Source organism: Schistocerca serialis, chromosome 10 (genome assembly GCF_023864345.2).
Source record: "Schistocerca serialis cubense isolate TAMUIC-IGC-003099 chromosome 10, iqSchSeri2.2, whole genome shotgun sequence".
NCBI classification, from domain to species: Eukaryota; Metazoa; Arthropoda; class Insecta; order Orthoptera; family Acrididae; genus Schistocerca; species Schistocerca serialis.
In genome coordinates this window covers 166704750-166723245 of record NC_064647.1, presented here as the reverse complement: position 1 = coordinate 166723245, position 18496 = coordinate 166704750, and the positions used below count along the sequence as shown (strand labels likewise).

Sequence of the window (18496 nt, the reverse complement as noted above, 5' to 3'; positions counted from 1 at the left end):
TCTTTTTGCCAGTATCTTTGTGTGTTCATTCCATGTTAATTAACAGTTAATATGCATCCCTGAATCCTGTATGATTGTTCCAGAGTCTACAGGTGTATCATCAGTGCTTATTGTAATGGGAAGTTGTTTCCCTTCTTTATGCTGAATTGCAAGCTTGTTGTTTTATTGTGTTCAATAATGAACCTAACATAAATAAATTCATTTGGTAGGCCCCACTCTTACCTAAAAAGACTTTTAATTCCAAATGTCATCAAATTACATTGATCCGGCTGTGTTTACATTGTTTGCTGCACATTGTAGAAGGGGAAAAAAAAAGAAAAGTTGTATGGTGGCCATGACATCAATTAACACTTAGGAGACCAGTCAATTAGGATGGGCCTAGGAGAAGAGCCATTTATTCCATTTTTTAAAGCATTACTATCACATTTGTAATTGGTATATCTTCAAGGGTAACACATACCACAAACAGGGCAAGCTCCAAGATTTATTTTTCATATTTACTTTAGTTCTTAGATACATTACAAATTTTAAAATACTGATGACAGAAAGTATAGTTATCCTCCCAAGAAAAAAGTGCAAGGTGAGTTGTTGAGCAATTTCTTCCTCTTGGCCTTTCAAAATTTCTTACTCAACAAACGTGTAGCAAAATTAGAGAAAACTATGAAACTGACCTGACTTGGGTGTGATCCATTTAACACAGAGTTGAGGCCCAAGATATGCTTGGGCTTGGTCCACAAAGTGTTAAGCATGTATATATACATTGTAGCTCACATGAGAATAACTCAGTATACCTCTTTTCAGTGTCGGCGGGATTGGGAGGTTCCAGATGGCCACGATAGTGTGCGGGATCCCTTAAGCGTTGATAAAAAGGTGAGTGCACCTTTGCTTTTGTATTCTTCTTATGTTGCTGTGGATAATTACATTGCATAGCATAGAACAGTGATTTATTTACTTATTTATTTATTCTTGTATAAAAATAAGAGATTTGTTTTGGATTTTGAACAAATGTTGCAGATCGTGTCATATCTTTTTGAAAAGGGCCACAAGAACACACTCTGTCTCAATTACTTATGAGTAACAATATTATGAAAAGGCAAGTTGCCTCTTACCATATAGCGGAGGTGCTGAGTCACGGATAGGCACAACAAAAAGACTATCAGAACTAAAGCTTTTGGGCCATAAGCCATAGTGTAGCTTCAGTTGCCCAAGACTGCATTTTTGTGTGTGTGTGTGTGTGTGTGTGTGTGTGTGTGTGTGTATCTATTTTCGACAAATGCTGTACTGGCTGAAAGTGTTACTTGTGACAGTCTTTTCGTTGTTCCTATCTGCAACTCAGCATCTCCACCATATGGTGAGTCACAACTTTCCTTTTCATGATATTGTTACATTCCATCATGAATTTTCCATTTTTTGATCACTTATGAGTGATATGGTTCAAAAATAATATGGTACAATTAAAAGGTATTCTGCTTCTCTCAGAGGTATTATTTAATACTATAAAACACTGATTAATAAGATACCCCCTCAAAGCAGCTTCCCTTTATAGATACTTTGGAAATTTGTTAAAAATTTTGAGCCCATGTCAGAGGGACTGTCACCTCCACCATTAGTATGATGCCAGCTAGGTGATAGACGCAGTCTTTCCTAATGTTAAAAATATTTTCATTCTTTTTTTAAATTAATGTGCCATATTTACATTAAAATTAGTTTTACAGTTTTAGTATTATATATTGGTGGCAGTTACAGTATTTTCTTACTCTTGAACATCCCTTTACGTATTATGAGAGGAACTGCACAGAATCAAAACGCATTTTCTTTTTTTCTTTTCATCTTTTGTTAAAAAAAAGTGTCAGCTTCTGATGCATTAGTGCAAGATACACTGTTCACTTTTGATCATAATTAAAAACTTATGGTATTTGTTCTCGTGGTATTAACTGGTTTCCTAATGATTGGCATAAAAGGTCAATATGTTGCACCACATGTGAGGATGACCTGAAAAGTTCTTGGCCTGATAGTGACAACGAAAATTCATGCTTCCAAAAATGTTTTACTTTCCAACATAATCTCCTCTAACATAAGTAAATTTCAACCAGTGGTGTTCCAATGCCATTATTCTTGTTCTGTAGTGTTCATGTGGAAATGCTACAAAGTACCCATCTAGACCCCAGTGGCTATTTGGTTCAATGAAAAGCTCTGTCCAACAAGGAATTTCTTCAGTTTTGAGAATAGTTGGAAGTCTGAGAAAGACAAAGCTGGGAAATAGGGTGGAAGTACCAGCACTTAATAATGCAAATCCCTCAATTTCCCAATTGCCAAGACACATTTGTGGGTGGGTGCATTGTCTGATGGAAGATGATTTTTTTCCATCTTTAAATCTGGTCTATTTTCATGACTGATTGCATCCAGTTTTGTTAGAAGTTGAGAGCAGTATTCTCCAGTTATGGTTTTACCTTTTTCAAGGTATCAAGCAACAAAATTCTTCTTACATCCCAAAACACTGACACCATGATCTTTCCTGCAGGCAATGTCCTTGCCCTCTTTTGAGATGAAGAAGCAGCTTTTGTCCACTGCATAGACTGCTGTTTGGATTTGAGTGTGTAGTGGTGAATCTGTGTTTCATCCACAGTCACGTCATTGCTAAAAGCCATTTCTGTTTCCTTAAAATGCACCACGCATGTTTCGGAAAGTGCCATGTGAATATTTTTGTGACGTGCATTGAGCACATGACAACCATCTTTTGCAAAGCATTCTCATGTTCAGTTCCTGGTGCAAGATGTGACCAGTACATTTCTTTGATATTCATAGCACATTAACAATTTCATGCACCTTCATATGCTGATGTTCCAAAATCATTTCTTGCACTTTGTTGATAATTTCCAGTGTGCTTGCACTTTTTTGATGTCCTGTGCATAAACCATCTTGGACACTTTAATGACCACATTTAAGTGTGGCTGCACATTCCTCAATGGTATAAACTGAAGGTGAAGAGCTACCATAGACATTTACCAGCCACAAATGAATTTCAATCAATGTTAAACTTTCTTTTCTGAAGCATGTAGTCACTGCATAATTCTTGATTCCCCCCCCCCCCCCCCTTTTTTAACACTACATTCACCATAGCTGTTTCAAATGATGTACCTACAATCAGCTGCCACCTCGAATGACTTGCAATTTTATGTGAAGTCTACTAGCATGCACACCAACATGAGGGCAAAATATCACATAAGTAGTGCTGCGATCTCTGGGCGAGGCCCGGAACTATTCATATAGCCATTGTACAGGCAGTTGGGTCACCCAGTTTTTCTGCATCATTATTATCATTAATTATTAAGTAATTGTCTGGAAAAGTTCTTGTTAAATGTAAACACTTCAGGTATAAAGATGACAAAGCACTGTAAAGCAGAAGAGTCAATTCGTCGACAGGCACATGCAAAAAAGAAAGAAAACTTGTTAGCTTTTGGAGTAATCCTTTTTTAACTAGAGTATACATGCAAGTGTGGACACGCTCACACACATGTGCTCATGCTCTTACATGGCAGTGGCTGAACGAGCACAGTTAATGCTGCATTTCGGCAGGTGTATTAGGTTGTGGTGGGGCCTGTGCCAGTTGGGGGAGTAAATGGAGACAGGTGGGTGGCAGGAAAGGGAGGGGGTTCTGATGGGTGGCTAGCAGCTCAGAGGGAGAGGGGTTTGCTGGCTAGGACTGTAGGAGGTAGGGATGGCAGGTGCACCGGCTAGTCAAATTGTGCACAGTTGTCAGAGCCAGTGGGGAGTGACACACACTGATGGTGATAAGGCGACATGAATTGGGCAGATGTCATTGGATGGAGGGAGGGGAAATTGTTTGGTGAAAGGTGTGGGGACAGTGGGTTACAGGAGACTGAGACTAGAACGATTGCGGGAGCAAAGGATGTGTTGTGAGGATAGCTCCCATCTGTGTTGCTCAGAGAAGCTGGTGTTGGAGGGAAGGACCCAGGGTTGTTAAGCAGCCATTGAAATTGAGCATATGCTCAGCTGTGTGTTGTGCCACTGGGTGGTCAGTTTTTTCCTCGGCCACAGTTTGTTGGAGAACAGCTGGTTGGTAGTCATACCAACATAAAAAAAAACTGTGCAGTATTTGCAGTAGAGCTGGTATAACATGGCTGCTGTCACAGGTGGCGTGGCCTCTGATGGGATGGGATAAGCCTGCAACCAGACTTCAGTAGGTAGTGCTGGGTCAATGGATTTGGCAGGTCTTGTGCCTTGGTGTTCCACAGTGAGATGATCCATTAATGGCAGGCATTTTGAAGAGGGAGTGGCACAGGGATGGACTAGGTACCTACACATCATCCTAGTCCAAACTGTGCTGCTCTGAACTCCATGCCACGTGGGTCATATCCCTGTGGAAGACCTAGGTGCAAGACTTGTCCAATCCTCCCACCCAGAACTTCCTCTCCAGTCTTATCATAGCTTTAATCCTATTCCCTCAGAGACTGGGCCACCTGTGAAAACAGCCATTTCATGTATTATCTCTGGTGCTGTCATTGCACAGCTTTTTATATTGGTATGACTACCAACTAGTTGTCCACCAGGATCAACAGCCACATGCCAAACTTTGGCCAGGAACAAAGTGGCACAACACACAGCTGGAGATAACAGTTCAATTTCAGTGGCTTCTTTACCTGGACCATCTGGATCCTCCTCTCCACCATCAGCTTCTCTCAACTACATAGATGGGAGTTACCCTCACAACACATCCTTCACTCCTGTAATTCTCCTGGCCTCAGTCTCTGGTGACTCACTGTGACCACACCTGCTATCTGACAGTTCCCCCTTCCTCCGTCTTGTCACTCCCTCTCAATTCAAGTCCCCACACCACCTTCAGTGTATGACACACCCCACTGTACCTGATAACTGTGCATCACATGCCTAGCCTGTGCACCTGCCACCCTTCCTTCCTGCATTCCTGGCTGGCAAACTGTGCATCCTCAGAGCCACTTCTCTCTCTCTCTCTCTCTCTCTCTCTCTCTCTCTCTCTCTCTCTCTCTCTCTCTCTCTCTCTCTCCCCCCCCCCCTCCTCCCCCTCCCTCCCATACCCATCCCAACACAACCCCCACCAAAACCTAGTCCACCTGCTAAAATGCAGCACTAACATTGTGCGCCCAGCTTGCACCAGTGTAGGTAGGCATATGTGCCTATACAGTGTGAACATTAATAAAACTGACAAACTATAGGGAGAGGTTCCTGAGGAAATGGAGGGGAAAAGGTTTTATGAACATGGGTCTGGAAATGCATTCTTGCCACAGTAAATGGCACTGACAAATGACAGCTCCTCTGACCACGTCATGTGTTCTTTGTCTATTGTAGGCTGTGAGATTGACGGAGCATACTGTAGGCAGCAGAATGGTCTGGTATTCATGTTGGGAACAAGCAGTGATGGTGTTTGTGCGTGGTCAAGCAGATGGAAATGGTAGAGAGGCAGAACCATTTCCTGACACATGTTCATAGGACCTTTTTCCTTCGTTTCCAGTCAGGAATCCGTCTGTGCAATTTGTCAGTGTTATTAATGTTCATCCTGTATTTGTGTGTGTGTGTGTGTGTGTGTGTGTGTGTGTGTGTGTGTGTGTGTGTGTGAGAGAGAGAGTGTCCAGAAGCTAGCAAGTTTTTGCTTTCTCGTGTATGCCTGTCAACAACTCCAGGCTTCTGATTTTCGGTGAGTGGTATCCTTTACTCCTAAAGTATTTGTTGGATAACTGAATAGTTGAAGATAAAATTTATTTGATACTTGCTGGCATATGGAATTGGATGTGTGAGCAGATTTTGGCCCAAGAATTTTGCCTTATGCATGCAATGTGTGTTTAACAACCCTGTCTGTTCCTGTAAAAATGATCATTTAAATGAACACCCATAGAATGAAGAATGATGAAGAGATATTGAGAACTGAGATTGACAAACCATATTGTTTATTAATTTGCAGTATCTATCTCAATTATAAAGTAAATATTTGGACATTATGATAATTTAAAACACCCACAGAATGAAGACTGACAAAGACACATATATGAGAACTAAGGCTGGCAATCTTTTTTTGCTTATTTCTTTGTGGTATTTATATTGACTGTAAAGTAAATATTCTGACATTATGTAGGATGCTTTGCATAATAGTTAACAATTATCAGTTTACTTGTAAGTAATTTACCTGAAACAGACAGTCAAATGTTGACAGTAAGACTTGCTGAGCAACTGTGTACAGATTATAAAATTTATAAAGGAAACACAATCAATGCCTTAGACAGGTGTTTTGTAATGGCTTGCCCAAAGAGCACTGGGAAGATAGTCACAAGACTTCACAGCAGTATTTGTGGAAAATATAAATTTTTGCATTTCTGTTCCTGTTGAGGATTTTGAGCCATGGTCCTCCTTAAAACTAAACAGAACCAAGAATATATATGAGAACAAAGGCTTTTGCAAGGCCACTATTGTAAAAATCATTCTCAGACTTCTTGCCACTTCAATTCAGGGTAAAACCTTGAGCTTTTGAGGATTATCTGTATCATCTTTTTTAGGAGCAACTGACTGTCTTAACTGCTGTAGTGATGTAAGATGGCGGCTAGTGTGAAAATTCGTTGTGCGTCTCCAAGAAAAAGTGTGAATTTTGCCTTGAAAAAGAAAAATTGTGACAGTTGTAAGGATGAAATTACAAAGCTCATCGAACGGGTGTCTAGTTTACAATTTATTATTAGTTCCTTGAAGATGGATATCAAGAAACTTAAAGAAGAAAAAAGTGAACAGAACATGAAAAAGTTGCGCCATGAAAGTACGAATATGTCGCAGAATTGGGCGGAAGTGAAGTACAAAAGATGCAAACAGATAATACAAGATACAGAAAACGGAAAAAGAAACATAAATGTTGTGTTGTTGTTGTGGTCTTCAGTCCTGAGACTGGTTTGATACAGCTCTCCATGCTACTCTATCCTGTGCAAGCCTCTTCATCTCCCAATACCTACTGCAACCTACATCCTTCTGAATCTGCTTAGTGTATTCACCTCTTGGTCTCCCCCTACGATTTTTACCCTCCACACTGCCCTCCAATACTAAATTGGTGATCTCTTGATGCCTCAGAACATGTCCTACCAACCGATCCCTTCTTCTGGTCAAGTTGTACCACAAACTTCTCTTCTCCCCAATCCTATTCAATACTTCCTCATTAGTTATGTGATCTACCCATCTAATCTTCAGCATTCTTCTGTAGCACCACATTTTGAAACATAAATGTAGTGAACGAAAATTACTTTCAAGCTCTTTCGACTACGGATTGTGAAAGTGAAGTTAACAGTGCGAGTGTACCACGTGGAAAACCAAACGACTTTGTGAATAAGGTAAAACATGGAATATTTCAGCAGCAGTTAAGTAAAGGATCATATGCAAAAGTGCTCATGAAAAATCTTCCACCGCTAAGCTGCTCTACTGAGACAATATTGACATGTGTTAGCAAAAAAGACATAATAAATAGTGCCAAACAAGACTTCGCTTACTGCAAAGGTAGGCAGAAAACAGGCAATCTTGGAACAGCAAGTACCAGTAAAATTGAACTGGATGCCGACAGCCAAGGACAAAATATAGCCACTGAATTTCGGTGAACAAGTAGTCAGAATTTTAATTTTAACTGTACAATAAAACCAGGAGCAAAATTCAGTGCTGCTACGTCAATGAGTCAAGAAAAAATTTCCTCGTTGAGCAAAAAGGACTTTTCCATCTTCCTGATGGGATCAAATGATATAGCTAGGAACAAAAAGAAAACAATCTCTTAATCTTGCTGAAGAGAAAACTGTATGAGCTGAGAGGAACAAACGCAGTGCCACACCATTACAACTTAATAGAATGGTCCTGTGTAAATAAAGAAATTGAAACTGCAAATAAAGAGATGTAAAATATTTGCAAGCGGTTTGAAAATGTAACATTTGTGAACATCAGCAATTTAGGGAAAAGATTTCACACAACACATGGTTCTCATCTAAATATACTTGGAAAAAACGTAATAGTAACAAAAATTTTAGAACTTGTAAATAAAATCTCAAATGTGCAGTGTGATGATAGAAAAGTCATACCTCTCATGGACATGAAGTATGTGTTACCTGTAGACTCCAATGTGAAATCTGCTGTCAGTGAAGCTACACCTCTCCAAGACAAATGTGACATTTTATTAATGCAAGTGAACACTCCAAATGTTAATAATTCACAGTTGTGGAACAACAAGCACCAGAAATAAGTGAAACAGCAGCAGCACCATCATTATCAGCAGAAGCAGCAGCAGTAGCAGAACCAACAATGACTGGAGCAGCAACACAGCAATGCTTAAGGAGGAGCCAAAGGAAAAATACATCTGTGTCATTCAGTGATAATTTTTTATGGTTTCAAGCCAAGAAGGAAATAAAAATGTGAAAAACCAGCCTGCTAACTCATAGATAAGTTACAACAACATCCTATTTTTAAACATTCAGGGTCTTGAAAATAAAGTTTAAATTCTGGAGGAGTCATTGCCACAGAATAAGTATTCTTTCTTATGTGTATCAGAACACATTGGCTTAAACCAGAACAAATACAATACTATGTACCAGAAGGTTATAAACATGGAAACAGTTTTTGCAGATCTCAGTACCGTAATGGTGGTACTGTTATCTATGTTTCAAATGAAATAGAGTGCAGAGAACTAGATCTTAGTTGGGCATGTGTAGAGAAACACTTTGAAATTACTGGGATCATATGTGATATAATGAAACTTATCATAGTATTTATCTACCATTCCCCTGACTCAGATGATAAAACTTTTTTAGATAATTTAGACAGTGTACTCTGCTACATAACGAAATGGAAACAGTATGTAACTGTAATTGGGGGAGACTTTAATTCAAGCTTTGATGTAACGTGTAACAAACCCAGAGTAAATAAGTTACTGAATATCCTAAGGCAGCTCAACTTCCATCATGTAAATTCAGAACCAACAAGACTACAAGCGTGCTTGGATAATGCTTTTGTCAACTGTGCACGTGATATGTACTCCACCAAGATAAAGGAATTTGTTTTCTGAGACCACTCCATGTTAACAGTAGAGTTAAGACATTTTATAAAAGGGGATGAGAGCAAGGCTGCACAAAAGTTAACAAAATCTAATACCTTAATATTAACAAAACACAATCTCATAAAACTAACACACCAGCTGAGCATAACAAACTGGGACAAATTATTTCAAAACTGTGATTCCAGTGCCCAAACAGTTTATGAAACATTCCACAATTACTTAACAGGTATTTTAAAAGCCAATCTTGTTCAAAAGAAATACCATAAAACAAGAAAGGGTAAATTTTGCTACACCAAAGAACTGGAGGATCTAAAAAATAAGCTACTGCTGTTGAAGCGCCTTGCCAAAGTAAACAATTCTAATGAAATTAAGGATCTTGAAAAAATCACTAAGAAACTGTATAAGAAAGAGTTGCAATTGGCAAAACAAGATACAACACAAATTTCATAAAAAATAGTAAAAACCAATGCAAAACAGCCTTGTCAGTAATTAATACTGTTAAAGGTGAAGTCAGAAACTTCGACAAGACAGTCCCAATACCATCAGATACATTCAATAAATATTTTGTAAGCTGTGCTGATGATATCAAAAAGCTGATCAGTAAACCCAATGTAACATGTATAGATTATCTTAAGAGAGCAAACCTAAATCATAATAGGGCCAGATCATCATCGAAACACTTCAAAGAGGTATGCCAACATGAAGTTCTTAAAATAGTCAAGGAAATGAAAAATTTATACACTACAGATATTTTTAATATGTCAAACAATCTACTGAAAGAAATTTTACATTACATTGCAGTTCCATTAACATATTCTATAAACCTGTGTCTAATAGAAGGGTTTTTTCCTGATCCTCTCAAACTATCCAAGGTAACTCCAGTCTTTAAGAAGGGTGTCAAATCAGATCCTGCAATCTACAGACCAATTTCACTAATTCCAGCACTAGGAAAAGTCTTTGAAGGCATAATATATATAAGCAGATGTATGAGTACCTAGAACTAAACGGTATGTTAAGTGCATCACAGTTTGGTTACAGAAAAGGAAGGTCAGCTATACATGCCATAGAGCTCTTAGTCAGAGACATTCTAGCAGCATTTGAGGACCATGCGCGCACACAGGTAACCTTATGTGATCTGAGCAAAGCTTTTGACTGTGTTGACAACTCACTTCTGTTCTCTAAACTTTAGTACTATGGAATATGTGATAAAAGTTTAAAACTCATCAAATCATACCTCAATAAAAGTAAACAGGTGGTGAGTTCAGGAAGTCATCTGTCAAACATACTCGAGGTTCAACACGGAGTGCCACAGGGATCTAAATTGGGACCACTTCTTTTCCTTGTACACATAAATGACTTACCAGGAAATATAGATGTAAAGACATATATGTATGCAGATGACACAACTTTTCTATCTGTAAACCGTGTACTTGATAACCTTGTAAGTGATATGAAATTGGCAAAAGAAAATGCAACATCATGGTTCAATGCAAATGGTCTGCTATTAAATGAGGAAAAGACCCAGAATATGTTGTTCAGTCTATCAAAGACTACAAAACAGAAAAACAAAAGGCAAAGTTTTGAGGTATTGTACTTGTCAACAGTCTGACATGGAACTCTCATGTTGATCACATAGTGCTTAGGTTGTCAAGAGTTATATATTTGTTGAAGAGACTAATGTGTTGTGTGACATTTGAGTACGTAAGGACAGCGTACTTTGCCTTTTTTCAGTCTGTTTTAAGGTATGGGTTAATACTCTGGGGAAACAGCAGAAAAATAAATGAAATTATGGTGATCCAGAAGAAAGCAATCAGAGTAATGGCTAAGGTAGATAATAGAACACATTGTAAACCATTGTTAATTAAATATAGAAATTTAACAGTTATTAATTTATATATTCTTGACAGTGTTAACTACATACTTGCTGAACTACCTAATTTAAGTGTAACAAATGAAAGGCATGACTACTATACAAGAACGTGTACCTCTCTGCTGTTGCCTCAAAACAGATTAGCTAAAACTAACAATAGTCATAAGTATATGGCAATTAAAATATATAACAAATCATCTAAAAATGGGTCAATCAAGCCTGACAAATTATTTAAAGACAATGTTGATAACTTCTAGTTAACTAATCCATTCTATTCATTAGAAGAATTTTTAGAAATGCCCAATATCAACTTAAATATGTAAACATTTATTTTGTAAAATTAATAGGTTAAGTGAACTGACGAAGTCTATTGCATGTAATAATGCTGAATGACCAATAAAGAATCTGAATCTGAATCTGGATGACCTTGTATAGCCCTTAGATGACTTCTGTCAGTTAGTAATTATGTAATGCTTTTGCAGAAGTTGTCAGCGTTAGCACTGGTGGTGCCAAAACTCCCACAGTAGCATAATTCAATTGAAATGAATCTCTTTGCTTCTTTCCTGCACCAAGAGCTTGTTTATTATCTCAGCAAGTTAATTGAATTAGGATACTTCTTACATAGTTGATTTAAAGGTGCACCCACACAATGCCTTTTCTCTGTTCAACTTCATGCATGCACTTAAGTTTCCAATAGTGCATCCACGCATGCACATTTGTGCATACAGAATTCAGTATAAAAGGGAGCCCATGCATAAAAGCACATTGCTTCTTGGAATCAGTGCACTATTTAGAAGCCAACAGGCATCTGGAGTCCATGTGAGTTTTGTTGTGCAGTTTATTGAGGCTGTGCTGTAAAGGCCATTTATGTGCACTATTATCTGTTGGCTTGAAAGAAAGCACGCTGAAATCTATAAGACAATTACAGACAAAGGGAAGTTGTTTGGAATGCCATTTCTAAACTTTTTTTAACATAAATGATGCCATGAATGTCAAGTGTTAGTTAAAGTCTGATTATATTCCTGTAAAGACTTAAAACAATGTAAGGCTTGAAGCAGGAAAGCAGAGAAGAATAAGAAAAAGAAGCCTAAAAATCAGTGGAAGGTCTATGTGAAAACCGTGGTCAAATGTTCATGCTGTGGTAACACAATAGCACAACTGGAGAGCCAGATGTCTGAAAAAAAAAAAAAAGGGTTATGTGTAGCTCCTTTGCAAACTCCTAGGAACTGAAATCAAGGTCACACTGATTTTGAAGAAACTACAAAATAGGAGAACATAACCTCCATCATAGCATATTCTGGCATGGATGACATTAATTTGTCAAGACAGAGGATGTTAATCTACATATAAGCTTTCATGATTAAAGATCTGTAAACAAATTATTTACAAAATTAAATACAAATGATGCATTGAAAGCTAATTAACCTTCACATAATGACTAAGAATTTCCAGAATGAGATTTTCACTCTGCAGCAGTGTGTGTGCTAATATGAAACTTCCTGGCAGATTAAAATTGTGTGCCCGACCGAGACTCGAACTCGGGACCTTTGCCTTTCGCGGGCAAGTGCTCTACCATCTGAGCTACTGAAGCATGACTCGCTCCTGGTCCTGACAGCTTTACTTCTGCCAGTATCTCATCTCCTACCTTCCTGCTAGTTCTTCAGGTTCACAGGAGAGCTTCTGTAAAGTTTGGAAGGTAGGAGACGAGATACTGGCAGAAGTAAAGCTGTGAGGACCGGGCGTGAATTGTGCTTTGGTAGCTCAGATGGTAGAGCACTTGCCCACGAAAGGCAAAGGTCTTGAGTTCGAGTCTCGGTCAGGCACACAGTTTTAATCTGCTAGGAAGTTTCACTAAGAATCTCCCTTAAGTATTTCTCAGTTTCAGGAATAACCCATGAAATTCTTCGTTTTGAACTAAGAAATAAGTAGTTCTAACTGGTACACCTATATATTACCAGTTACCAGCGAACGAAATGTTATTGACTGCCTATTATCACTGCAGTTTCCCAAGAAGAAAATCTAAAACCTCTCTGTGACCACATTCTGAAATTTGTCAAATTGTTATCACATTGCATTTCTCATACCTCTCCTATTTAGATGCTTTTTTGCACAGGCATCTTCATGTTTCTTCCACAAATTTTTGGGCATATGTTTGTAATTTGCTTTGTTCGTGATTGCACATGAAGAAAGAGACATCATGTGGAGATACCTTAATAGTCCAGCTTCATCCAGTAAACATAAAAGAATATTCTCATCTGATGTAATCAGCATTGACAGGAATTTAAATTTTATCAGTTGAAATCAGCAAATTTTATTCGTAATTACACTCTTTAACATAAGAGCCACAGAGCCACCCACCAACTTGTTGGTGGTTGACTGTGCCTTCATAGCAGTGTCTTTCCTACTTCCCATTATTTGGACAATTTTATTAAATTTGGTGTCACCTACTACTGTCTACTGCAGTCTACTACACCTACTACACCCATCATGCTGTTTTTCTCCATGCGGCATATTCCTTACACCTTACAGCTCCTTCTTCTTTGCATAGCACTCCTTTGCCATCTGAGGTGTTGATATTCATACGGCTGCTTATCTTTTCTTGAAAGGTTTCTTTAATTTTCCAACAGGTGGTATCTGTCTCTCCCACAGACATATCTGCTTGTCCTCAAGTCATCCCTCCTCTGCTATTTTCCACATCTTGTCATCTCATTTTTTGTACCTTGTTTTCTATTCTGCGTGTTTCATTTTTTGAATTTCTATATTTTCTTGTGCATCAATAAAATTCAGTATCTCATGTGTTATCAAAGAAGTTTTACTGGGCCTTGCCTTTTTGCATATTGTAACTTCTGCCTTCACTATTTCATCTCTGAGCTATAGATTTGTCTTGTATTTTATTCTGTGTCCCTGTGTCCATCAATAGTTGCCTAATGCTCCCTTTGAAACTATCAACAATCTGTGATTCCTCGGTCAGTAGTATTACACCTAGGTATTTGATGAACAATGTGACACTCCAAAGATGTTCACTGTGGCTCCTATAATCTTGTAGTATTGAGCTCTTTCTGTTGTTCTAGGCTTGTCGTAAATTTAATCCTTCTAATACCGAGTATTTTTTGTTACACTGAGCACCATCAGGGTCTTTAGTGACCCCAACAGAATTTATTTTTTATTAAGGATAGTTTTAATAATGGTAGAATAAAATCACATTCCTTATTTTTTCCACAATCTAAAACATGATGTCAGTGTCATTACATTAAATTAAAATGCATATTTTTTTTAAATTTATTTCTTTCCATAAAATTTACAAAAGATTCTCATGAAACTACAAACATTTTTGATTAAATTCCAAATTGACATTTATGATGCATTCCACTTACATCAATAAATTGCAGAGTGGTTTTTACACACAGAACATCCACATTTTGAACAATTAACAGTGAATTTTCTATCCTCAGACCTTTTACAAAATGGACACCTTTCTCTTTTTTTTGTCTGTACTGTTGATGGAGGTACTGGGGATATAATTTTGTCTGGCTTTCTTCCGACGAGCTGCTTTCCTAATTCTATGGGAAATATCAGTCTCTTGTAGTTGGTCCTTCCTGCCCAGTCTGGTGTAAGATGTAGCCATATGATAAATGCATTCAGTGTGCTGATATCAATCGTGCTGTAAAATAATACCACTGGCCACCTTTTGCTCATCCTCTTTGTAGTGTACATTCTAACCAGCTTTTCCATGGTGTCTATTCCTGGTTTTGTTTTATTATAATCCAGAATCATAACTGGCTTGCATTCTTCACGATCCTCCACTTCCTTCCTTGAATGCATTGTACTGAGCAAAGGTACAACTTTTGCCTTTTTCGGACAATATGAAACAATTGAAACATGCTCTTGGAGTCCAAAAATAGATGAATATATGACTCGACCTTTGGTCTGAGTGAAAGCTTGTGGTAGTTCTCCTTTATTTTTTCTAATTGTTCCTAAGAGTGAGAGATTGATTTTCAGAAGTTCTCTTGCCAAACTAAGGCTAGTGAAAAAATTGTCAGTTGTTACATTTCTGCCACTGTTTCCTAAACCTTTCATCATATTAAAGCAACTCTCTTGCCTTGACCAATTTGATGAGATCCATTTTCTTGTCGACCAGTGTAGACTTGGAGATTGAGAACGCAAGATGTTGCACTATCACATACAGCCCATAATTTCAACCCATATTTTCCTGGTTTTGAAGGAATATATTGCCGAAATGGACATCTACCACGAAATGCCACAAGTTGTTCTTCAATTGTTACGTTGCTGTGAGGAACATATGCTTTTTGAAATGTGTGTACCCACATTTAAAATATTTCTGTAATGGGAGCCAGCTTGTCAGGAGCATGGTTATGACATCTCAAATCTGCATCATCAAATTGGATGCACCTTGAAATTTGCGTAAAGTGATTTCTAGCCATTGCTTCACTAAAAATGGGTCTAGCATCCTCTTTGTTCCACAGATGTGGGCCTTGTAAGCACCTGCTAGGATCAAGAAACCGATAAAGCACTTCATTTCAGTGTCCATTATAATTATCCGGGCTGTTATGCCGTGGTCGGTTGATGAATTCTGTGTCGATTCCCAACGTTTCGTCTCAGACTGCGGGAGACATCTTCAAGGGGGTCCATAGCTCAATGGAAGGTCCAACACACCCACTGGCTTGCTACTGATTACTGCTAAATTCCGTGTCCACACGCTCCCATGCCGCGGTGTGACGTCACGTGTTTTGAAAACGTCAGTGCAATTGACCGCTGTCCGTCGCCGTCAATCGCCGTTGCCATCACCCAGTAGTGGACGGGTGGTACACATCATCTTTAACACCGGCATCCATATGCCATTTAATTTCACACACTCTTTCTTTTGGTTGAAATTATTTGGGTGTTTAGCGATTTCGATTGCCTCCCTGTAGAGCCTTTCGTAATATCCGCTTGTGGTCAGTAGTACTTGCGTCTCCTCGAATCAAATATTGTGGTTCCCTGGCTGGAAAGCATGCTCCGCAACAGCTGATCGTTCCGTTTCTCCTCTTCTACAATTTCCCTTGTGCTCTTCCAAATGTTTAGAAACTGTTTTTTTAGTGGTACCCACATAAACATCACCACAGCTGCATGGGATCCTATACACTCCAGCTTTTTCCAGTGGTTTGCGAGTGTCCTTGGCAGGCTTAAGGTATTCCTGTATCTTCCTGGTGGGCTTGTAAATTACGGTAATATTTCGCTTCGTCAAGATCCTCCCTATTCTTTCCGTTACATTTTTAACAAACGGCAGGTAAACCTTATATTTTGCAGTAGCCTGTACGTCAGTATGATTTCTGCGTGGCTGCCTCAACGCACGTTTTATTTTGGCGGACGAATATCCGTTCTTCGTTAGTGCATTGTGGAGATGTTCCATCTCAGCGTCGAGCAACTCAGGTTCACAAATATTTCTAGCTCTGTCCGCTAACGTCTTGATAACACCCCGCTTCTGTTGTGGGTGGTGGTTCGAATCCCGGTGCAAATAACGGTCTGTGTGCGTGGGTTTGCGGCATACTGAGTGGCCCAAACTACCATTTTCGTTTCTAAAAACAAGCACATCGAGGAAATGTAACTTGCCGTCTACCTCCTCCTCCATTTACAATATGAACCTGAGTTGCTCGACGCTGAGATGGAACATCTCCACAATGCACTAATGAAGAACGGATATTCGTCTGCCGAAATAAAACATGCGTTGAGGTAGCCACGCAGAAATCATACTGACGTACAGGCTACTGCAAAATATAAGGTTTACCTGCCGTTTGTTAAAAATGTAACGGAAAGAATAGGGAGGATCTTGACGAAGCAGAATATTACCGTAATTTACAAGCCCACCAGGAAGATACAGGAATACCTTAAGCCTGCCAAGGACGCTTGCAAACCACTGGAAAAAGCTGGAGTGTATAGGATCCCATGCAGCTGTGGTGATGTTTATGTGGGTACCACTAAAAGAACTGTTTATAAACGTTTGGAAGAGCATAAGGGAAATTGTAGAAGAGGAGAAATTGAACGATCAGCTGTTGTGGAGCATGCTTTCCAGTCAGGGAACCACAATATTCGATTCGAGGAGACGCAAGTACTACTGACCACAAGCGGATATTACGAAAGGCTCTACAGGGAGGCAATCGAAAACGCTAAACACCCAAATAATTTCAACCAAAAGGAGGAGGGTGTGAAATTAAACGGTATATGGATGCCGGTGTTAAAGATGATGTGTACCACCCGTCCACTACTGGGTGATGGCAACGGCGATTGATGGCGACGGACAGCGGCCAATTGCACTGACGTTTTCAAAACACGTGACATCACGCCGCGGCGTGGGAGCGCACGGACGCGGAATTTAGCGGTAGTCAGTAGCGAGCCAGTGGGTGTGTTGGACCTTCCATTGAGCTATGGACCCCCTTGAAGATGTCTCCCGCAGTCGGAGACAAAACGTTGGGAGTCGACACAGAATTCATCAACCGACCACGGCATAACAGCCCGGATAATTATGATGGACATGATATTTCCGGCCGTGAAAGTCTACATTTTAGTACTTCATTTCAGTTGCATCTACTGGTTTCCATTTACTACCGTAAACAAGACTACCCTCTTTGTTAGTCCACTTAAGAATTACATCAACAATGTTTCTCCTAAGAACCAACTGAAAAGCTGGTTCTATGGAGTTTACATTTTTCACTGCAAATTTTGTTGGTCCTAGCTTTACTCGCATTATGTTCCATCTCTTTTCTCTTTCACAAGCTCTTCTCAACTCGTGTTTGTACCACAATTCTTCTTTGTTTTTAGACCTACACAAAATAAAAAATAAGAAAATAAAAAGGGTATATCTTGGCGCTAGACCCTAATGCCCATTTACAAAAATACAATGTGTACTTACATATAACAGTCAGAAATATGTGTTACTTCCTGTTCAGGCTGGACATACACGCTGACCAAATCTTCTTCTGAACTTCCGTTTGATTGAGGACTATTCTCTTCTAAGACGTCAATTTCTCCATCACTACACGAGACATCAAAAACTATATCGCTGATATCACTACTAGATTCTCCAGATAGAGGATTGTCCTGCAGTAATATTTCAAGCACTTCATCTTTGGAGGAAAGGTGACAAGACTTTTCCACTAAATGCAACACACAAAATAGTAGTCTCCACTTGTATGGAACAAATAACGATCAGCTTATAAAGTATTGGCAACAATCACATGTTACAACAATATTTAAAAGAATAAAACAAAGGCAATACAGCAACAGTTATGGATTCAGTGCAGAATTATTGGGTAATAATACTGCAAGAGAGAAATGGGGTCGCATTTAACCCCAATGGTATTCAGTGGTTCTCTCTTGATTTTCTGCAAAACTAAATATTTTCAAAAAGTTATATTAATATATAATGAACCCGTTACTTAATTCAGGAAAAGTCCAAATTTTCCATAATTTTTAGGAATAGGAAATAACGTATATTTTACAGAAAATTATGGCCTGGGGTCATTATAGACCCCATAGTATTAGGAGGGTTAAGCAAATTTACAGTTTACTGT

At 38.9% G+C, this 18496-nt stretch overlaps 1 protein-coding gene across 7 annotated transcripts in view; it reads left to right on the top strand.

Moving 5' to 3' along the window:
- Nucleotides 1–18496, top strand: part of LOC126424864 (zinc finger protein 239-like) — a 262872-nt gene that overhangs the window by 98923 nt on the left and 145453 nt on the right. For all 7 annotated transcript variants that reach the window (XM_050087680.1, XM_050087679.1, XM_050087686.1 and 4 more), the window contains one exon: nt 802–870. In XM_050087680.1, the coding sequence (XP_049943637.1) occupies nt 802–870 (69 nt within the window). The remainder of the gene's footprint in view (nt 1–801; nt 871–18496) is intronic.